The sequence below is a fragment of the Schistocerca nitens genome, chromosome 2 (assembly GCF_023898315.1).
Source record: "Schistocerca nitens isolate TAMUIC-IGC-003100 chromosome 2, iqSchNite1.1, whole genome shotgun sequence".
NCBI lineage: Eukaryota > Metazoa > Arthropoda > Insecta > Orthoptera > Acrididae > Schistocerca > Schistocerca nitens.
This window is the reverse complement of record NC_064615.1, coordinates 681,529,721-681,553,480: the sequence shown is the minus strand read 5'-3', so window position 1 is coordinate 681,553,480 and position 23,760 is coordinate 681,529,721. Positions and strand designations below refer to the sequence as shown.

The window sequence follows — 23,760 nt, the reverse complement described above, 5'->3', positions numbered from 1 at the left end:
ACAGTTAAATTTTCGTCTCCCCAAAGTATCTGAAAAATTCTTTAATCTCATCATGAATTTTACAGCCTCTAAATAATCTGCGGAACTAGAAGGCATATGAACTTGTACTACAGTGGTGTGTGTTGGTTTTATATCTGTTGACTGCGTTCACTATGCTCTTCATTGTAGCTTATCCGCAATTTCTATTCTCTGATTCATTACTAGATCCAGTCTGCACTACCTCTTTTTAATACTGTGTTGATAACTCCCACTTTATTTACTTATACAATATTAACTGTGTTTACAACTTCATCCAAACGAGCTACATAATTTGTAGAACTCTCAAAGCATAGAAAGTGAGTAATAAACGCATGTAGAATTTTCTGTTGTAAAAATAGTCGTTAAGTTGCAGACATTAATAACTTGCTTTCGTGGTTCTGAAAGAAGAGTACGTTCGTAATATGAGTACGTTCTGGTTTGTTACTGACCTATATTGTATTGCCGCGATTCCCTCGATCAATCGATTTAGAACAATTATAAACTACTATCGAAGCACATTGTTCAGTAAAGGTTACTGCTTTGATGGTATAGGAATGTGCATTGGAGATACAATATTGCGCTATGTTTTGCTTCGAATTTTGTGTTTGTGTGCGGAAAAAATGCGTGTCAAGGAATCATTTTTACTTGTTCCTCTGCACTGTTTACTGAAGGTCTGCGATTTTGTGCAATAGCAGTCATGTTTAATTTCACGAAAGAGGTGAGTTTTGCAATGACATGTTTTAAATATTACTTTGTAAGTTATGTTATCACATATAATTGCCACAAAATGTGCAATTATTTGTAGTTAGTGCATTTGTCTCGATGGTTGGGGCGAGGTTAGATATTATGTCAGTAAACAATAATTATTGGTCGTACCTAGAAGACATTTCTGACACATTGTTTACCTAAGAGCAAACATCGGGATTCGAAATAGTGTAATGGACTCTATCGTACACAGATAACTTTTTGTGAGGGAACAGTGAATAAGTGTTTCCTAGAGCCATTGTCAAATAGATTACGAGGACTATAATCCGTAATGTAAAACAAAAGTAACAGGGAAGCTTATACGCAGAAAATAACTGTAACTACGTAGGTGGATTCGTAAGCAAGCACGTCAAAAGGCAGCTTTATGGTAATTACAAGTAGTAGTTCCAGTTGGGTAAAAGGCAGAGTGGTCGCAAGTAATTGACGAAATGTCTTGAGCGGTAAGATGACAGTTAACGTTTTGTCAGTCGACTATTTGTTTTTCAATTGTCCAAGAGAGTACTTAGTGAAATTGAGAGAAATATATTTAAATTCAGTTAGTTTATATGTGCTTGTGATGCACACACGGTCGCTGTTAGTTGTTGGTGTCTCATTGAAAGTTATTCGCAGTAGTAACTAATAAACGTACATTTTACTCTGATTCACACACTGATTTACAATTATTACCTGTTTGTATTTGCACTGCAAAGTAGTTTACAGTTTCATATAGACTGTAAATCGTACACAGTGCGATAGTAAAACAAAAGGTAGATAGGTGCTTCATTTTAGATTTGATGCAACCTTGGGTACCTCTCGTGACACAAACCATTTTAGAGGGTTTATTATGTATTCATTTGGGAATCCATGTGAAAGTACCATCCTGCTGCCCTTTTCGTGACTTTTTTGAGCATTTTATTACTTTCAGTGAAGCGGTTTGTGAATGCCACATGCTGTGCATGTCGATGTTGTAGATTGTACAGATATTTCAGAATGGTTGATATTTTTAGTTTTACTGAACTTAGGTTCACTTGGAGTACTATCTGACGCAGTAAGTAATGGAGTAGGCCTAATTGTGCAGTATATTGAACTTTAAGGCTAATTGATACTCTTCTGATGACTGGAGTTTACTGACATTTTGAAATTTTAATGGTTCAGCTGTTGCTGTTGCAGGAAATTGTTTGGTAGTGACACATTATCACAAGATGTACTGCAACATTTGTTGATTTGTAGCTTCCATAACAAAACTGATTTGCCCTCTTCTTGTTGAATATCTTAACTTCATTTATGTTTATACAAAAATTGCACTGTGAGGCTCTTTAAGGTCCAGTCCAAGTCCACATAACATGTATTTCTCTTGAATCCCTGCAGCTCTATGTTTAACTATGTATCACCGTATTTCTTCCAGTACGTTTCGCAGTAGTTTTTGAAGTATTCAGCAGCTTCACCTGATTAGACCCATTGATTGAGGTGATTGGGAACTGTGGCATAGCCTGAGGGCTGTGTTATGTTGAAAGATGATTGTTTTGTGATGAGTTGGTAAAACCAATGAATATTTCTGTTCTTGGTTGTGACAGTAGACTGCTTTGTAACAGCCTGAAGTCTTGGTTCAATGTTGTCAACATTGGCACTATAAAGTGCATCTTTCTTAAATAAATAGTTACAATAGTAAGAAATTACCAAAACTGTTGTAGGCCTAATACATAATATGGATGTAGTGGATTTTTTTGCACTCGTGTGCGCACCCCCCCCCCCCCCCCCCCCCCACACACACACACACAAATAAGCTGTAAAGAATGGATTTTTCCTCTCTCCTTATGGAAGGGGATAAGGAGGTATCTTTACCATATTTAACTGCTATTAATGTAAAGCTGTACAAGTTCCTTCTTCTTTTTTCTTTCTTTCTTTTTTTTCCCCTTAGTATTCCACACTCTACTTATAGCCAGCCATGCTGTTGTCATCCGATGTAACAGAGAGGTTCGGATAACTTGATGCGAGCTTCTAGAACTTATCAAAACAAGCATTTCCATGTCTGGCTAATATGCAGAGATATAAGTGCTTTTGTTATTGTAGGTTGTACTTTAAGCCTGGTAACATTCCGGTGTAGTGAGCCTGTCCTGAAATGCTTGGCCATTGGATTAGTAGTCTGTGCTGGAATAACACAGATATCTTGCAAGATATATATAGTGATGCACTTGCTCAATAAAATGAGGAGACGGACAATAAAAGTATGCCAAGATTACATTAGATGCACTTTTCATTCCAGTTGACCCAAAGTGAGGAGAGATCCTTGCAGTTGTGGAACATGTCTGAAAACAAGAATACACAACGAATATTTACAAAATAACAACAGATATGCTAATGTACCTTCCACAGATCCCAAATGAAATGGCCCAGCCTTTAGCATATTTAAAAGGATGTGAAACTTATCATCAAATATTAAATGTTCAGTACACTTGAGAGTGTATGGTAAGTTGTAGGCTGTTGTAGCCATGCATCATCAAATAAAACAGAAAACATTTTACAGCACTTATTTACGGTGATCATGTTGCTGCACAAAAATTTGTACAGAAGTCAGATTGTACACAGTATTCAACTTAGCCTATGTGGTATTAATAATAACATACATGCATCAATTGGTTTTCCTAAGAAACCTTTTTATTACTCAGAGAGCACATGGAAATAACTTATAAAACTGAGTGGGAAATATTGGAAAAGTTGTCGAGACTGAATTGAAGCTGACGTTAGAGAAGTGAGGAATTGGGAAGTATGAGATACCAGGGGTTACAAAATATATAAGGTTGAGAGGCAGTGTTGAGCATGTATGTATAATACTCGCGTAAAGTAGGAAATTTCCAAGTTACAGATTAACTTTTACATGTATAATAAAGAATTTGTATTTCATTATTAGTCCCATAAAAAATGAAAATGAACAAGTGAAATTTTTAGTAGAGGAAATGCAATGCTTTTGTATTAGAAAGAACTTATTCAAGCCATACTTACACCTATGTGTTACAAAAATATATATGGATTCTTGGTAATTATTTCTTGATAAGGGCAGTGTGCACAAACAATTTTAATTGAAAATTGTATGTTACGAACTCCAAATTGTAATTTGAACTTGAAGCACTGTGACTCAGATATGTTCCCCTTTTATGGGTTTATAGATGTTTAATGAGGTATTACTTTTCATTGTTCTTATTGATCATTTGTTTTATAGAAGTGGCCCTCCATAAGTGGAGTACAAGATGTGAAGAGTTCCCTGTTTCTGAAAGCAGACATGGTATGTATCAATGTTAAGGTGGGTTTTATTAAGTAACTGAACATTGGCAGATAGTAAGATCTATACAGAATTTCTGCTAATGCTTCTCAGTACAGCAAGGTAACCCTACCACAAGTCAGAGTACAGTGAATTAGAAGCTAGGTGCTTTCAGGATTGTCACAGTCAGTGCTGAAAGGCATTGAGCTGTAAAAGTAAAAAAGGCAGCAAAGGGAGTTTGATAATGGGTAGTGTGTAATAATGTCTTAACAGCATGGAGTATATATGCTGGAAAGATAAAAGTCTAGAAGAGGGCCAGTGGTGTACTTACGTGTTTCGCTCAGGAGTGTTGTCAGAGTGTGCTGTCATGTATGATGGGAACAGAAGAAGGTGTGTAAGCTGTTTGTGTTGCACAGCCAATGAGAGAGCAGCAAACAGACATGTTTTGAATATATTCGGAAGAGAAATTAAAACATTGTGGTAAACAAGATTGTAAAAGTAATGCAAGGCCAGTAATGCAGCTACAATTAATCAAAAGATAAATAAATAAAAATAAAAAAACTGTGAAATATTTCTCTGCTTTGTGTTGCTACACAGTCAATCTGTGTGAGCACACTGAGTAAGTGGACTAGTGTTTCTTTAATTAAACCATGGGAGGAGGTATGTGAAGTAATGTTTTCGAATTAAAAACCATGGGAGGAGGTATGTGAAGTAATGTTTTCGAATTAAATCATTGGGGAAGGTAGGTGAGTCAATGTTTTTAATGAAATCGTGGTAGGGGGTAGGTGGATCACTGTTTTTAATTAAATCATGGGAGGAGATAGAGGGATACTAGATCTCTCAAACCACTCCACTTCATACTATTTACTCACATAATCACAGAATACCCCTCTCTAAATTCGCTAATGCACCAAAAAACAGCAAATGAGACAATGGTTTCAATTTTGGCACTAAAAATACATTGCTTGTGTTCTTGTCTCTCTTTGGTTATTTGAAAGTATCATTGCATTGGCTATATGAAACTGACGCATTGCCAACCTATGAGCACTTGATAAACTCCGGCGTGACCGCCGCTGGCCCTGATCTAAAATTTAGCCTGCTGGAAATAAAATTATTTGCATTGGATTTAGAACCCTTCAGTTTCTGCATTTGCATAATATTGATGTTTCTGTTATACAGTGCTATTCCAATTGTTGCATTTAATTAATTCTTAATGATTTTCATGAAATCTTGTGTGTGATAGCACACTGTTTTTAACATAGCCTCAGGTTTCTGTTACTGTGCCCTCTCTGAGAGAGAATCAGCAAAAACCTGTATGCTCATTCACATCAATGCTTATAGTGAATGGATGTCACTTCATGCAGTGTTAAAAGTGATAACTGTGTAGGTTTGGATGATAGATGATAACTAGCTCCAGACAGGGAAATAATATATTCCAAGCTGATCAAATCAATTCACCAAGTCCGTCGACGCTCCATCCTGCTTATGCATTACTCTGTTTTTCTACTACCATGATCTGTGCTGCTGGAACAGCTCCATAGGCCCTTGGCACTGGCAGCGGGGCTCATGGTGGGCTGAAAGAATCATCAAAAAGCTCTTTTTAACAGTAAACAAAACCCCTTAATGACCAGCCTTGTAAGTGTTAACTGGCATTATATTTTAATTAAGCAAAGGAGAAGAATATGGGGACCATTGGGTCTCCTCATTGGAAATGTATGTGTCTTCTTCCCAGATGTGAGCCAAGCTCCATGATCATAGGCCATCAGCCTCTAACAACAATCCCTGGTCTTTTACTGAAAGACGGGTTACCACAATTTCACTATCCACTTTGTGATGGCATAAGTATGTAATTCTTATCCTCCAAACTTCCAAACATGTAAATAGTGGTTGGAAATCACCTATCTTTTTAAATATATAGGCTTAAGAGGTGGATTGCCCTTGCAATGGTGAGACAGTACCATAACCCAGTTTCAAAACCAGGCATACCCCCAAGTTCCGTTAACTGCTGTAGACCAGTACTTTTCTATAGTGCCATGAAAATTGCTCGAGAGCATGGTGGCCAGTAATTTCCAAGAATGATTGCCTATCGAAGTCGTGGGGTCCAAATGATACATATCGAACGTGCGATCGTTGATCGATCCTTTGACTCTGGTGGTGGGCATTATGAGTATGTTTACGGTGGTCACTAGAGCAACAAAAAGAGAAGAGCTTTACAAAAATACATTTAATTGCAAGGAGATGACTTACCTTACTCGTCGTCAGTGTTGGAATCATGTGAAAGTCCATTACAGTGGTCTGAATGGATAATTTGGAAGAGTCAAACTGTGATTCTTCCTGATACTCATTTGTTTCCCGCACTGTCCGCAATGAAATTATAAATGGTATTTCAGCATCGAAACTGTTCTTACGAAGTTTTACACCCTTTGCACCACTACAGTCTACACAGTCCCTTCTTTCCTCTTCCAGTAGTAGTCCATATTCGCAACAAAAAGTCGAACAATTTTCTATGCTGGATAAACACGGAATTAGTTTTTTCCATGTGAGAGAATCCGCTGAAGAAACTTCAAGAACACCAGACTTCCCACTCACTAACGACATAAATCGTCTGGGATTCCCTAACAAGTCACAAATAATTCGCGGAGGTATGTAATTTAGAGCAACTAAGGGAACAACAGAAAATAGATAAAAATGATGATCACAAATGATTGATCACAACGCCCACCACCAGAGTCGCATGATTGATTTACAATTGCACGTTCAATATGTATTGTTTGGACACCACGACTTTGATAAGCAATCATTCTTGGAAATTACCTGGTGGCCGTTTGATTAATTAGCATCCTTGAATTGAAAGGCCCTTTTAATTTACGTGCCAATTTGGTTTCCAGGAGGGTCAGTCCACAACTGACCATCAGGTCCTGTTGGACATGAAATCTGCAAGACTTTTAACAAGCATCTTATTGCTATCTTTTTGGCCTGCATAAAGCATACTATGCTGTTGTAATGTAAGACACAGACAACAGTACAGCTAAACTGAACCAGAGTTTATTCTTCTTCAAAATACAAGTGAACAGCAGTTAAACATAGACACAAACATAGAAACAGTCCAGGTATTGATACAAGTAGTTGCTGACGTTAAGTAAGAACACAATATGAGGGCACTGGTAGATGGCGCAATGGGTGCTGAGTACATACAGGGTTACAGCAACTCGTCCCTCTTGGGGAAAGGGTGCTCAGCTGATACGGACATTGGGGTGACTTGAAACATCCATTGCCTCTGTGGCGGACGCAGCCGATGACTATGGCCACAGTGTAAAGAGATTTTGGGGCAGAAGTGATGTGGCTGTGGACATGCGCACCAGGCGCTCCCTTGCAAAATGTCATAAGATAGGGCCAGTGACAAGGGTACTGGTAACATCTTGACATCCAGTTCCTCAACATGGTGTAACTGTGCCAATGGTGAAGGCGCCAGCTGCTCTGTCGGGTGTGGCGGTGTTGAAGGGCCCAAAGGAACCGGCCCAGCCAGCAGCTGAATTGCCATCGGCACCGAAGCATCGCAAAAAGACTAGACAACAAATGCCAAGGGGCTTTACCTCGGAGGACAGGCATGAGATAGCCATATCCATCCATAGATAGTGGGTAAAAAGGAGAAGCAGTCACTCGGTAAATGCCTTGATGCATGCAGAAACGTGGAAGGCATGAGACACAGACTGTTGACCATTATACATCACAAGTGTACAAGGCAGTCTTTCAAAAGAAAGAGAAAAATAAAAGAAAAAAAAAGGGGGCAGGTCCTGAATTGTAGCCCCAACAGACTTTGAAGGGCAGCGGATAACATTTGAAAATTTAGAGAAAGCATCGACAGCTAAGTAAGAATGTAGGAAGTGTCCCACAAAATTAACACGGACGTGTTCCTGTTGATGTTGTGGTGCGAGCTACATAGAGCGTCGCCCCTCAGTGCCTCCTGTTGGCTAGCACATTGAGAGCAGTCCATGACAAGATGTACAATTTCACTTTTGATACCAGGCCAAAATGTGTAGACAGACCAATAATTTGGTATGCAAGACCCCCCAGTGTCTCTGATGTAGGAGCTATAGAGCAGCCAGGACCACAATCATAGCCGACAGCCTATCTGTAGCTAGGAGACCACCACCATCAGATACCAAAAAGCAGTGGTGAAGGGGAAAATAGGTGTGCCAAGTGTCAGAAGTCCATGGTAAGAAACCTTCCACTGCAATTTGCACCTCAACATCTAAATGAAAATGGAGGAGTTCATCGTGGTCAAAAGTAGGATCCGGTACCCTCTGAAGCTGGGAGAGCACATTGACGTTGGTGTGCTGTGTGGTAGGCAAAAAAAAAAGAGGAGGCAATTTGCTGCTTTGTTGGGCAATGAAGCAGAAGGATTTAACAACTAAACATAGTTTTGTGGTCAGTAATAGGTGGATCTTAAACCCCTAAAAGAACACATGAAACTTTTTGAGGGTGTAGGCGATAGTGAGCTCTTCCTTTTCAACTAGGCAGTAGCACTGCTGAGCAGGGTTGTGCATTTTTGATACTAAACTATCAGGCATTCGGAGCCATCCTCATATTGATGTGCTAGAATGGTCCCAAAGAGATACGTCCAAAGCCAAAACCTGTGGTGACCAGGATGGAAAGTAGCCAAACAAGGAGCAGAATGGAATTATATTCCAAAAGTGGGAATGTGCATTGCAGGTTGGCTTTCGTTGAAAAGGAACATTCTTGTGGAGCATTTTCTTTTTTTTTTGGGGGGGGGGGGTTTATGGGCCAATGTGGCTTCACACGGAATATTTTACCTAAAAATGCTTGGAGTTCTTTGAGATTTGTAAGACAAGGCAGACTTGATGACATTAAAACTTAATGCCATTCCAAGAAACCTCAAACCCCATACACACAACGGATGGCTGGAAAAAGTGTGATGACTTGGCCAAGTTGCATTTCAGCCGTGCAGGATGTAAGATCACAAGCAAGATGCATAAGTTATGTAAATGCTTATCCATAGATGTACCCATCACGCTGATGCCTGTTGAGATAGTTGATACAGCCTGGAACGGAAATAGTCAGTTGTTCCAAAAAGTGCTGAAAACTTGCCAGGCCGCTAGCCCCATCAAATGGGAGCAGCTATTGGTAGAACCCATACGGTGTGTTAACCACAAGAAGCCGTTTAGAATCCCCTTCCAATGGGGGCTGTAAGTACACTTCATATAAATTCAGTTTTGGAGAAAAACTGTCAACTGGTGAGTTTAGCCAATAACTCGTTGAGATGGGGCAGAGGGTAGGTGTCGATGGTAGATTGAGCATTAATGGTACCTTAAAGTCACCACAGAGGTGAAGCTGGTCAGTTGGCATTTTACAGTCATGGGGGAGGGGGGTGGTAGTCCACTCACTTGGATGTAATAGACTGTATGGCCCCAATAATATCAGCCTTTCCAATTACTCTTTCACTTGATCATGCAAAGCCACTGGAACAGGGCACAAACATAAAAAATATGGCTGGAAAGTGGGCCACAAAATTAGTGGCACAACCTAAACCACTCAAGAAAAGAGAAGAGAACTTGGAAAACAGAGGGTCTAATTGCTGGTGAGGCTCCGAGTCGGAAACCAGGAAAAACCAAAAGCATTGAAAGCATCCAACTGTACAAATTTGCAGTGTCATCACCTACAAAAAATGTCACAGTATGAACCACAGCTGTATACATAGTGGGAACCATAAATTTCCCCACGATTCGAATATGCTGCTTGCTGTAACTCACCAAATGTTGAGTAACCGGAGATAACACAGGAGGCCCAAATCCACATAAATTTGGGAGTTCCATAGAGTCGCAGCTGCACCCGTGTCCACTTGTAATCTGAACACTTCTTTCTATCACTTGCACTTCGATGAACAGTTTGTTATGATTTATAAGCACTAGAGACGCACAGTTACATCCATGTGTGCAGGAGGAGGCTGGAAACGTTACACAGATGCTGTAGATCCTTCTTTCCTACAGTTGTTGCAAGTCACCCAGCACTTACGACACACGGCCCTGTCATGTTGCACAAAACAATATGGCCAAGATTGGAGCGCAGAGCGCTGCTGTTGCTGTTTTGATTGTTGTTTGGCATGTAGCTGTGCAGCACAGTGCAGAGGCTGTGGTTGTATGCCTGCCGCATCGTCTTCCCCTGAGAACTGGCAGAGAACTGACTGATGCTTGATGACCAAAAGTAGGAGCCACTGCGGTGATGTCACACCAAGTATCAGACTGATAACCCACAGCACAAGATGCCTCGAAACATTGACCAATATTTAATACTTCAGTCAAAGGTGGATACTTGCACTGCAGTGGGAGTTGAAACGCCTCCTTGTTAGGAGCCACCTGAATGGTTGTCTCACAGACCATAGAGTGAGCATAGCAGTCGTGATGAGCATCACTAACAAACTGACATTTGCGACCGAGGCCAGGGAGTTTGGTCACCCAGCTTGGTAGGATTGGGGGGGGGGGGGGCTGTGTATGACAACAGTAGAACTGTACAAGTGCTGCAATGACATGTATGCATTTATGGTGGTAATTTGAAACAGCCTACACTTTTCATTGAATGAAAGTGACACGAGTTCTTTGAGCTGGACCAACTGGTACAACAACTGGTAGATCCAAGGAGAAAACCAAGAAAGGAACAAAGCCTTACACATGTTTGCATCAGTGACACCAAAGGTGAGGAAGTGTTGCCCAAGCCACATTGTCATAAAGGGGGAAGGATGGGGGGCACGCCATCGGCATTGGCACCTGCGTGGGCAGTGTGGTCACAAGTTCGTGATAGCAACCGTAAGATGCTGCTGCTGCTCGATGAGAGATTTAAGCACTGGCTGTATGGCCAGAAGAACCTAAGGAACAACCAATAGACTGAGCACACAAAAATGAACACCACACTTGTCACCAGTTGTGTCTTAATGTAAGACACAAACAACGGTATGGCAATAATCATCCAAAGTTTAATCTTCTTCCACAAACAAGCAAACAGTATTTAAGAATATAGACACAAACATAAAAACAGTCCAGGTGCTAATCATAACTTGTAGGCTTTCGCAGCTGGCGTCTTCATTAGTTAAAAGTTTTGGGCTGAGAGGCCTTGGTCGATCCTTAAAACTTCTTCTTCTTGACATTTCATTGCCAACTGCAGTCAACATCTTCCAAGTTGAGTCAGTGACTGGCTGCCAGGCCGTGGAGGTCCCATTTATGTGGAGCACATAGAGGGCACCACCATACATCACGTGGGGCTGACTGTAAGTCTATCTCTGACTAATGTCATTATTCTTAATTGAAAGTAATAGATTGTCACGTTGTTGGTGTCATCAACCCCCCCCCCCCCCCCCCCTCCCAGCAGGTCCACAACTCTTCTTTTGTGGATATGTGTGTGGCGAGCATGGGACCCCGAGCTAGTGTAGTTCTCTTTCCTTTTCAGGCTGCATAGCTTCCCTTTCCACATCCCACCCTGTCCCCCCCCATCCTCCCCCTCTATCCTTCCCCCCTCACCAGACTTTTCCGCTGTCAACCCTTTCATTATTCAGAAAGGTGTCAACGCAGTTGCAGGTCCTGTAAAGTCTTATTCCGGTTACGAAATGGCACCTTGTGGTTAGAAACAGACGGTGCCTTCCAGGCACATAAATTTCTTCGAACTACACTGCTACACACCTTCCCTGTCCAGGTGGACGTACACCATACTTCAAATTCATCGTATGAGGTGGTTTATACAAGATCATGCGACTGATTATCCAATGAGGACATTCAAAATTACCTGTCTGATCAGGGCATAAAGGCCATACATCGAGTCATGAAAAGGTTTGAAAAGGAATTGATACCCACCTGCGCTCTCTTTTTGATGTTTGACAGAGTTCAACTTCCATCAAACATTAAAGCAGGCTATGAGATAATTTCAGTTCACCCTTACATCCCCAACCCTACATGTTGCTATCAGTGTCTGTGGTTTAATCATACCAGCCAGTGGTGGTCCAATATGGACAAATGCGTTACTTGTGGCAGGGATGCCCGTGAGGGTGATTGTCCACCTCCATCCCCTTGTTGCATCAGCTGTATGAGTGATCGTGCCCTATTTTTAAAGATGAACAAAATAGTCAGGAAATTCGAGCGAAGGAAAATGTGTCTTCCTTTGCTGATTGTGAGTTATTCACCAGTAGAAAGCCCACTGTGCTCCCAGCGGGTAAATACAGCACTTTCCTTGCCTCTCCTCGACCTACTAAGGAGGTAGCCATGCAGACTTTGGATCTCACCTTTAGCTTCAAGGTCGTCAGATCGCCATCTCAAAGATCACCCGTTCAACCTCCCCACTATCATATGCTCACTCTAAGGCTCAACCTTCATTGGCTCCTGCTAAATCATGGGCCCCATAATCGGACATCTGGACTTCCAAAAAAGAGCCTACTCATGAAGATTTTTTACATACCCAGACCTCACAACCATCTACTCCTTTCACATCTCAATGCCCTGCTTCCAAGAAGGCTCACAATAAACACAGTTCCTCTCCTTCTCCGCCACAGCATGTCTCCACCCACCCAGCGGTAGCCACCCTCGGCCGTCTTCTGTGTCGCCGAGACGCACCGCTGGTGGCCAATCAACCAGCCGATCACTGGCAGCAGGAGCTACCCCCAAACAACCTATGGATCAGGCTCTTGTGCCTTTGGCAGAATGCCACTCTACGCCGTCGGCTGCCGGCTGTCAGCAGTTGTTGAGTTGATGGCAACTGTGGTGAGATTTTTCCCTTTTCTGCCCACCCTATGTCAATTATCCAGTGGAATATTCACGGAATTTGCTGCAGTTGGAATGAATTGTCAATCCTCTTACGATCGTACTCCCCGGTCATCTTCTATCTTCAGGAAACAAAGCTATGTCCTCATGATCGCTTTGTCTTTCCTTATTTCCAATCGGTCCGGTTTGATCTCCCCTCTGTTGGTGGCGCTCCGGCGCATGGGGGACATATGATTCTTCTCCACGATACTATCCATTATCACCATGTGCCCTTAAATAGTTCCTTCCAAGCTGTCGCTGAACGTCTTTCCCTTTCTGGATACACTTTCTCACTTTGTACCATATACATTCCATGATCCACACCAATGGCAAGAGCCAATCTTCTTCATCTGTGTGGTCAGTTCCCACCCCCTATTTGCTGGTTGGGGACAACACCCACCACCTGCTTTGGGGATTTCTGTGTCCTTATCCGAGAGGCTCCCTATTGATTGACCTCTTCCACCAAGCGGATCGTGTTTGCCTCAACACTTGGGAACCTACTTTTTTGACTGCCTGCTGTCAACCTGCTATCATTTGGACCTTTGGTCGGCACTGTTCAGCTAGCTTGGTGCTTTGAATGGTTTGCTCTTGCTGATACACACTCAAGTGACCATTTTCCATGTGTCCTTCGATTACAGCCACTATGCACCCCAAGACGCTGGCAGTTTTCCCAAGCAGATTGGACACTTTTCTCCACTCTAGCAACATTTGATGACTCTCAATTTTCGCAGCATTGACGATCGGGTCACTCATGTTATGGAAGTTATTCTTACAGCCGTGGAACGTTCAATACCCTGTACCTCCCCTTTGCCCCAGTGCCTGCAAATTCCTTGGTGGACGCTCTTCCACCCTGGGACCAGATGGCATCCACGTCAAAATGTTGCTGCATTTATCATATGGTAGTCCGTTTTTGACTGACAGTATCTTTCCCAGAAGATGGCGGGTAGCTATCGGCATTCCTGTTCCGAAACCTGGATAGGACAAACATCTCCCCTCTAGCTCTCGCCCATCTCTCTCATGAGTAGTGTATATAAGGTTTTGGAGCGTATGGTAAATTGCCGTTTAGGCTGGTTGTTGGAGTCCCGAAACCTGCCCAATGGGGTTTCCGAAAACATTGTTCCGCACGTTGACCATCTTGTTGCTCTCTCAATTTATATCATGAACCTCAGGAAATGCAAAACGGTAGCTATATTTTTTGATCTGGAGAGGGCATATGATACCTGTTGGAGGTCAGGCATCCTCCGCAAACTGTTCTCTTGGGGCTTTCGAGGTCGGCTACCCCTTTTCATCTGTGAATTTATGACAGAGCGCATTTTTAAGGCGTGGGTGAACGCTACTCGCTCCTGTACTTTCTCCCAAGAAAGCGGGGTGCCCCATGGCTCCGTGCTAAGTGTTTTACTGTTTGCCATCGCCATAAATCCAGTTATGGATTGTCTCCTTCCCGATGTCTCAGGCTCCCTCTTTGTTGATGATTTTACAATCTACTACAGTTCTCAATGGACGAGCCTTCTTGAATGATGTCTTCAAGGATGTCCCGATCGCCTCCACTCACAGAGCATCGAAACCATCTTCCCATTTTATCCTAGTAAGACTGTGTGAGTAAATTTTTGGTATCTTACGGAGTTTTATCTGCCTCCCCTACATCTAAACACTATCGACCTTCTGTTTGCGGGCATCATCGAATTCTTGGGACTTATGCTTGACAGAAAACTGTGCTGGAGATTCTTTACACTGAGACTGCTAAACCTTCGCTGTCCAATCGGCAAGCTGTCCTTCTGAGTCATTACACTAGTCATGTCTCCTCCGTGCCTGCTCATCTGACCCATGCCCTTTTTTTCGGTGCCTCCTTGAATTTAGGGTATGCAGGCCACCCTTCATCTCTACCACCACCGGGAGTTGGCTTCCGTCAACTGCTACATTCCCTTTCCTTCCAATTTCATAAAACTTTTTCAACAAAGGGGGTAAGGCACCACCTTCGCTTCGCCTCCGGACCTGCCTTCTCTGTGACCTTTGCCGGCTTCCCAAGGGTAGTAGCACCCCCTATATTTTATTTGCTGCTCTATGCGCACAAGTGTAGGATGCCACCTTTATTTACACTGATGTCTCAAAGACCACATTTGGTGTTGGGAGTGCCTATATTGTTGATGACACCTCTATTAGATTTCGGCTTCCTGACCAGTGTTTGGTTTTTACTTCGGAGCTTTACGCTGTTCTGCAGGATGTCCAATACATCGGTCACCATAAGCGGATACAGTATGTTATAAGCTTGGATTTGTTCAGCTCTCTTCCCAACCTCCAAGCTCTTTATCCCGTCCACCCTCTGGTCCACCGGATTCAGGACTGCCTCCACATGCTCCACTTGGGGAGCGTCTCTGTGGCATTCCTCTGGATGCCAGGGCATTTTGGTATCCGTAGAAACGAGGCAGCCGATATAGCGGCAAAGGCTGCAGTCTCTCTTCCTTGGCCCTCTGGTTCCCTTTGCCGATCTACAGAGCGTTTTATGTCGTCGTGTTGCTGTTTTATGGCACACACATTGGTCTGCATGTCCCGATAATAAATTATGGGACATAAAACCTCTTCCCTGTGCTTGGACCTCTTCCTCCCACCTCGTCGTCAGGAGGAGGTAATTTTAAGTAAACTCTGGAATGGGCACTGTCTTTTTAGCCATCGACATTGTTTAAGTGGCAGTCCTCACTCTCTTCGTCCCCACTGCTCTCAACTGTGGATGGTGAGACACCCTTTACTGCAGTGACCTTATTTTAATCTGCACCGTACCCGTTTACCGTTGTAGCCTGATATATCTTCACTCTCTTCGTCCCCACTGCTCTCAACCGTGGATGGTGAGACACCCTTTACTTCAGTGACCTTATCTTAATCCGCACCGTACCCGTTTACCATTGTAGCCTGATATATCTTCCCTTTTAGCAGATGATGTGTGCTCAGCCGATCACATCCTGTGTTTATCAGTCATTTGAAACTCTTTGGGGAAAACAACCCGACACCCCCCCCCCCCCCCCCCCATTCAATAGCAGTTTTCTCAAATTTCCTTCTGTTTGCTAGTTTCTCTCCTTCTTGAGTTTCGCTCCCATTGCTGCTGATTTAAATTTCCGGTTTTTACCCTTCACTGAGCCACAGAATGGCCACTTAGGACCATAGCTGTTTTGTGCCCTAAAACCATAATAATAATAATAAAAAAAAACATAGTTGGTACAAAGTCAACCGCCATATCTTATGTAACTTTAAGCCTTCCTCTTTTCTACACATACGTGCATAATAGTGCGATGTTCTGGCTAGTAAGCTCATCTCACTAAATTTTGTTTCATGATCATCGTCTTTAAAAACATGTTCTGCTACAGCTGATTTGTCGGTATGTCCCAGTTGACAATTCCTTTTGTGTTAGGTTAAGCGAGTATTGACACTTCTTTTCATTGTTCCAGTATAAACCTTCCCACAGCTACACTGAATTTCATACACCCCAGGAGTTGCTAAGGGGTGTCGAGTGTCTTTTACCGATCTTAAATGTTCACTAATCTTCTTGGTGGGTCTAAAGATTGTTTCAACTTGAAACTTCGCTGAAACTTTCCCAGTATGGTCTATAATATTCCAAATAAATGGAAGTTGTTGTTGCTGAGTGTTGCCAGACACTTTTCATCTGGGATAGAGGGCTCAATCTATCCCGTTGTCAGTGTATCCATTTTGCTTAAAAGCCATTCACAAATGATTTAGTTCATCTTGCAAATAATCTGTCCTGGGACAATTTGGAAGTTTTTGAATGTGAGAAAACTGTTTCACTTGATGCATGCTAACTGTATCTATTCAAACATGGAAGTGGCGATCCTATGGGAGCAGATACATCAAACACGTCGAGGACTGGTGGTAACTAACAGTCAACTGTTAAATCGCCATTTATTTATTAGCAATGCAATGCAGTTTTGTGATATGAATAAGGTGGACAGCCTAACATTTAGATCTATGGAACTGATTGCAGAAGTGTCTTCTGATAGGCAGAAGTAGTTCAAGAATTTACAGAATGTCAGACAGGAAACACCAGTTACAGATGATTCCCATGTGGTTATTAACTTGTTGGGAAGGAAATTATGTAAGGAAAAAATTCCTGTTCTCTCCAAAGGAGGAAATTTTGCAATTACTCCATCAAAGGTTCCCGCAGAGGATATTGTAGCTAATGTAGAGGTGGGGATTTGTCAGTTATCACCATATTCTGCTGATGAAATCAGAATGGAAACAGCCGTGATACTAAGTAAAGCTAAGCCACCTAGCAGCAAGAACAAAGGAAGACATTATGGGAGATTAATACGGACAGGAATATTATTGTACTTAATGCTGATCAGAGTAATGTTACCATTGTGATGAATAGTGAGGACTACCATAGGAAGATAATGAGTTTTACGAACAAACCGGAGTGGCCATGGACAGTCCTTTTGGATTCTAAAGGATCCTAGAACGAAAGTGTTAGGAGCTACCTACAGATTAATAAAAAAAGTCTTCTATTCTTACTGAGGATAAAAAAAATATCTATGCAAAACGGAAGCTTGCCGTCCTAGATTGTATGGGCTACCGAAGATACATAAGCCTGTTGTCCCATTGAGACCATTGGATCACCTACTCAAGAGTTGGCCAGACATCTCACCTCCTTGCTACAACCACATATTGGTAAAACTGATTATCACATTAAAAATTCTATGCACTTTATTGAAATATTGGAGGAGATTACTGTCGGTGCAGGTGATATCCTTCTCAGTTTTGATGTTGTATCCCTGTTTACCATGATTCTTGTTGACAAAGCTCTTATACAAAGCTGATATGTTTCCAGTTGATATAGTAGCTCTTGTTTCGACATTGCCTGTCCAAGACCCATTTCCAGCATGATAATGAGTTTTACGAAGAAACTGGAGTGACCATGGACAGCCCTCAGAGTCCAGCTCTTGCTAATCTATCATGGAAGTTTTTGAACAGCAGGGGCTGCAGTCTGCCAGTAAAAGTCCTTTGAAGTTGTATCGGTGTGTGGATGGCACTTTTGTAGTATGGAATCACGTTTAAGAGGAATTGTATGATTTCTTTGTGCACCAAAATAGTATTAATTACTATGGAGAAAGAGAGTAACGGACAACTTAATTTTTTGGATTTATTAGTATTGAAATGAGCAGATGGGAGTCTAGGGCATAAAATGTATAGAAAAGGTACACTCACCGACCGGTACCTCCATAAGGATTCGAAGCATCATCCCAGGAAGGAGAGAGGTGTCATTAAAACATTGGTGGACAGAGCTAATAAGATCTGTGAGCCAGTTTATTTCCGAGATGAACTAAATCATTTGCGAAGAGCTTTTAAGAAAAATGGATACGATGACAACACCATAGATCGAGCATTCTATCACAGAAGAAAAGAGTCTGGCAACATTCAGCAACAACAACTGTCTGCTGGAAAAGCTTTTCTTCCTTTTATTCACAATATTATGGACCGTATTGGGAAAGTCTGGCCAAGTTTCAAGTTGATACAGTTTTTAGGCCCGCCACAAAGATTAGTGGATGTTCAAGATCGGCGAAACACGCACGACAATCCTTAGCAACTCCTGGAGTGTATAAAATTCCGTGTAGCTGTGGGAAGGTTTATACTGGAACAACAGAAGAAATGTCAATACCCGCTTATCCGAACACAAAAGGAACTGTTGACTGGGACATACCGACAAATCAGCTGTAGCAGAACATGTTTTTAAAGACAGTGATTATGAAACAAAAGTTAGGGAGACGAGCGTACTAGCCAGCACATCGCATTATTATGCATGCATTTATAGAGAAGCTATATAGATTCAGAAACACCACCGTGATTTTAATAGAAAAGACGAACGCTTAAAGTTAGATAAGATATGGTGATCGACTTTGCACCAAAGATGCGACAATCGATTACCTTCAATCGAGAATAATGATGTTAGAGATAAGACTTATAGTTGGCCCCACATGATGTATGGTGATGCCCTCTATGCGCTCTATATAAACGAGACCTCCACGGTCTGGCAGCCAGTCGTTGACTCACCTCGGCAGATGTTGCCCGCAGTTGGCAACGAAATGTCAGGAAGTCTTACAGATCGACCACAACCTCTCAGCCCGGAAGTTTTAACTAATGAATCCAGGTACTATACAAGCAGTTGCTGACAATAAATAAGAGTACAATATGATGGTGGATGCCTGCTCCATTGTGCTTATAAAGAGGAGGGCTTCAGTAGAAGACGCCTCTAATGGTCGCTCCGTACAGATACCATTGGCAGAATATTTGAAGTGTAGTGCTCAGGTGGCCTGGGTTATAGCATATAATACCTGTCATTGTCACATAATAACTGCACTTCACTGTGGGGATGTTGAGATACTTCACCAATTTTTATCCGCAGCTTTTTGTCACCTGGTCCTTTTATATTAGTGTTGCATCTCTCAGGTCCCCACTAGTCCAGGAGAACAGTGTCCGTCAGTGTTTCATTTTATACTTTTTCTCACAGACATCGAGGGAGTTGTGCACTCTGTGAGTCTGCTGATTACTCCTGCTCATTATGCTGAGGACTTTTGCATTTGGTATATTACTCTGTCTGTAGGCTTTGCCAAGTATCACCTCAAAGGAGCCAAACAGTGGGCCTTCTCTTGGGCCCCTCTGCCATCGCTTTTCAATTTTCCCCTGCTAAAAAACAAGTCATCCATCTTTGTTGCTGCAGCATGGACCATCCAGACTGAGCTCATCATGGGAAACCAACTTGTCAACGTAGTCACACAGTGTTGTTTTGAGGGCTGCCTCTCCAGCAGTGAAATGACACAGTTACCCCATGTCTAAGAGAACACAAGAAGTTGCTTCATGAGCTTAATAGTCTCTGCCCTCTTCGCCATACATCTCGAGCACCATTCTCCAAATATAGGTTATTGGCCTTGTGGTGACTAGACTACCAATACCAGATACATGTTTCAATAGCACTATAGACATTGAGAGAGTTAGTCATTTTATCATTGAGGGATAAGTCGGATCATGAGCACCTTTCATTTGAGCCCATTTGATAGTTTTCTGGCTGAATATGGGATCCTACCGCTGCAGTTTTGATACCACCATCTACTACTCAGTTATGCAATTACTATTTCCCAATTCCCTAGCCATCTGAATCATCACATTCTTTTTCTTTCTCAGGAGTACCAACACTCTGGAAATCAACCTGACATACCTTCAGATTGGAATGTTTTGGAAATCTACATCTACATTTATACTCCGCAAGCCACCCAACGGTGTGTGGCGGAGGGCACTTTACGTGCCACTGTCATTACCTCCCTTTCCTGTTCCAGTCGCGTATGGTTCGCGGGAAGAACGACTGCCGGAAAGCGTCCGTGCTTGCTTGAATCTCTCTTAATTTTACATTTGTGATCTCCTCGGGGGGTATAAGTAGGGGGAAGCAATATATTCTATACCTCATCCAGAAACGCACCCTCTCGAAACATGGACAGCAAGCTACACCGCAATGCAGAGCGCCTCTCTTGCAGAGTCTGCCACTTGAAGTTTGCTTAACATCTCCGTAACGCTATCACGCTTACCAAATAACCCTGTGACGAAATGTGCCACTCTTCTTTGGATCTTCTCTATCTCCTCTGTCAACCCAACCTGGTACGGATCCCACACTGATGAGCAATACTCAAGTATAGGTCGAACGAGTGTTTTGTAAGCCACCTCCTTTGTTGATGGACTACATTTTCTAAGGACTCTCCCAATGAATCTCAACCTGGCACCCACTTTACCAACAATTAATTTTATGTGGTCATTCCACTTCATATCATTCGGTACACATACTCCCAGATATTTTACAGAAGTAACTGCTACCAGTGTTTGTTTCGCTATCACATAATCATACAACAAATGATCCTTCTTTCTATGTATTCGCAATACATTACATTTGTCTATGTTAAGGGACAGTTGCCACTCCCTGCACCAGGTGCCTATCCGCTGCAGATCTTCCTGCATTTTGCTGCAATTTTCTAATGCTACAACTTCTCTGTATGTTACAGCATCATCCGCGAAAAGCCGCATGGAACTTCCGACACTATCTACTAGGTCATTTATATACAGGGTGATTCAAAAAGAATACCACAACTTTAAAAATGTGTATTTAATGAAAGAAACATAATATAACCTTCTGTTATACATCATTACAAAGAGTATTTAAAAAGGTTTTTTTTCACTCAAAAACAAGTTCAGAGATGTTCAATATGGCCCCCTCCAGACACACGAGCAATATCAACCCGATACTCCAACTCGTTCCACACTCTCTGTAGCATATCAGGCATAACAGTTTGGATAGCCGCTGTTATTTCTCGTTTCAAATCTACAATGGTGGCTGGAAGAGGTGGCCGAAACACCATATCCTTAACATACCCCCATAAGAAAAAATCGCAGGGGGTAAGATCAGGGCTTCTTGGAGGCCAGTGATGAAGTGCTCTGTCACGGGCTGCCTGGCGGCCGATCCATCGCCTCGGGTAGTTGACGTTCAGGTAGTTACGGACAGATAAGTGCCAATGTGGTGGCGCTCCATCCTGCTGAAATATGAATTGTTGTGCTTCTTGTTCGATTTTCCTGGGCTGCGAACAAACGCTTGCTGGATGCGTGCTACATTTTCATCACTCGTTCTCGGCCGTCCAGAACTTTTCCCTTTGCACAAACACCCATTCTCTGTAAACTGTTTATACCAACGTCTAATACACCACCTATCAGGAGGTTTAACACCATACTTCGTTCGAAATGCACGCTGAACAACTGTCGTCGATTCACTTCTGCCGTACTCAATAACACAAAAAGCTTTCTGTTGAGCGGTCGCCATCTTAGCATCAACTGACGCTGGCGCCTAGTCAACAGCGCCTCAAGCGAACAAATGTACAACTAAATGAAACTTTATAACTCCCTTAATTCGCCGACAGATAGTGCTTAGCTCTGCCTTTTGTCATTGCAGAGTTTTAAATTCCTAAAGTTGTGGTATTCTTTTTGAATCACCCTGTATATTGTGAAAGGCAATGGTCCCATAACACTCCCCTGTGGCACGCCAGAGGTCACTTTAACGTCTATAGACGTCTTTCCATTGAGAACAACACGCTGTGTTCTGTTTGCTAAAAACTCTTCAATCCAGCCACACAGCTGGTCTGATATTCCATAGGCTCTTACTTTGTTTATCAGTTGACAGTGCGGAACTGTATCAAACGCCTTCCGGAAGTCAAGGAAAATGGCATCTACTTGGGAGCCTGTATCTAATATTTTCTGAGTCTCATGTACAAATAAAGCGAGTTGGGTCTCACACGATCGCTGTTTCCGGAATCCATGTTGATTCCTACAAAGTAGATTCTGGGTTTTTATGGAAATGACATGGTACATGAGCAAAAAAGTGTTGTAAAATTCTACAACAGATCGATGTCAGAGATATAGGCCTATAGTTTTGCGCATCTGCTCGACGACCCTTCTTGAAAACTGGGACTACTTGTGCTCTTTTCCAGTCATTTGGAACCTTCCATTCATTTAGGGTCTTGCGGTACACTGCTGTTAGAAGGGGGGCAAGTTCATTCGCGTACTCTGTGTAGAATCGAATTGGTATCCCGTCAGGTACAGTGGACTTTCCTCTGTTGGTTGATTTCAGTTGCTTTTCTATTCCTTGGACACTTATTTCGATGACAGCCATTTTTTCGTTCATGCGAGGATTTAGAGAAGGAACTGCAGTGCGGTCTTCCTCTGTGAAACACCTTTGGAAAAAGGTGTTTAGTATTTCAACTTTATGCGTGTCATCCTCTGTTTCAATGCCATTATCATCCCAGAGTGTCTGGATATGCTGTTCCAATCCACTTACTGATTTAATGTAAGACCAGAACTTCCGAGAATTTTCTGTCAAGTCGGTACATAGAATTTTACTTTCGAATTCACTGAGCACTTCACCCATAGCCCTCCTTACGCCAACTTTGACATCATTTAGCTTCTGTTTGTCTGAGAGGTTTTGGCTGCATTTAAACTTGCAGTGAAGCTCTCTTTGCTTTTGCAGTAGTTTCCTAAATTTGTTGTTGAACCACGGTGGGATTTCCCATCCTTCACAGTTTTACTTGGCACATACCTGTCTAAAACACATTTTGTAATTGCCTTGAACTTTTTCCATAAACACTCACCATTGTCAGTGTCGGAATAGAAATTTTCGTTTTGATCTGTTAGGTAGTCTGAAATCTGCCTCCTATTACTCTTGCTAAACAGATTAACCTTCCTCCATTTTTTTTATATTCCTGTTTACTTGCATATTCAGAGATGCTGCAACGGCCTTATGATCACTGATTCCCTGTTCTGCACTTACAGAGTCGAAAAGTTCGGGTCTGTTTGTTATCAGTAGGTCCAAGATGTTATCTCCACGAGTTGGTTCTCTGTTTAATTGCTCGAGGTAATTTTCGGATAGTGCACACAGTATAATGTCACTCGATGCTCTGTCCCTACCACCCGTCCTAAACATCTGAGTGTCCCAGTCTATATCTGGTAAATTGCAATCTCCAACTAAGACTATAACATGCTGAGGGAATTTATGTGAAATGGATTCAAGATTTTCACTCAGTTGTTCTGCCACTAATGCTGCTGAGTCGGGAGGTTGGTAAAAGGAGCCAATTATTAACCTAGCTCGGCTGTTGAGTATAACCTCCACCCATAATAATTCACAAGAAGTATCCACTTCTATTTCACTACAGGATAAACTACTACTAACAGTGACAAACACGCCACCACTGGTTGCATGCAATCTATCCCTTCTAAACACCGTCTGTGCCTTTTGTAAAAATTTTGGCAGAATTTATCTCTGGCCTCAGCCAGCTTTCCGTACCGATAATGATTTCAGCTTCGGTACTTTCTATCAGCGCTCATATAGCACTTCATATCTAACTTCTGAAATGTTCCCAC

At 42.2% G+C, this 23,760-nt stretch overlaps 1 protein-coding gene across 4 annotated transcripts in view; it reads left to right on the top strand.

Annotated features, from left to right (window-relative positions):
• Window positions 1-526: 526 nt before the first annotated feature.
• LOC126236820 (zinc finger protein ZFP2-like) overlaps window positions 527-23,760 on the top strand; it is a 96,474-nt gene continuing 73,240 nt past the window's right edge. For 3 of the 4 annotated variants that reach the window (XM_049946415.1, XM_049946417.1, XM_049946414.1), the window contains exons 1-2: window positions 527-736; window positions 3,980-4,042. In XM_049946415.1, coding sequence (XP_049802372.1) covers window positions 716-736; window positions 3,980-4,042 — 84 coding nt within the window. In that variant the 5' untranslated portion in view covers window positions 527-715. The remainder of the gene's footprint in view (window positions 737-3,979; window positions 4,043-23,760) is intronic. The other variant, XM_049946416.1, reaches the window with a different exon arrangement.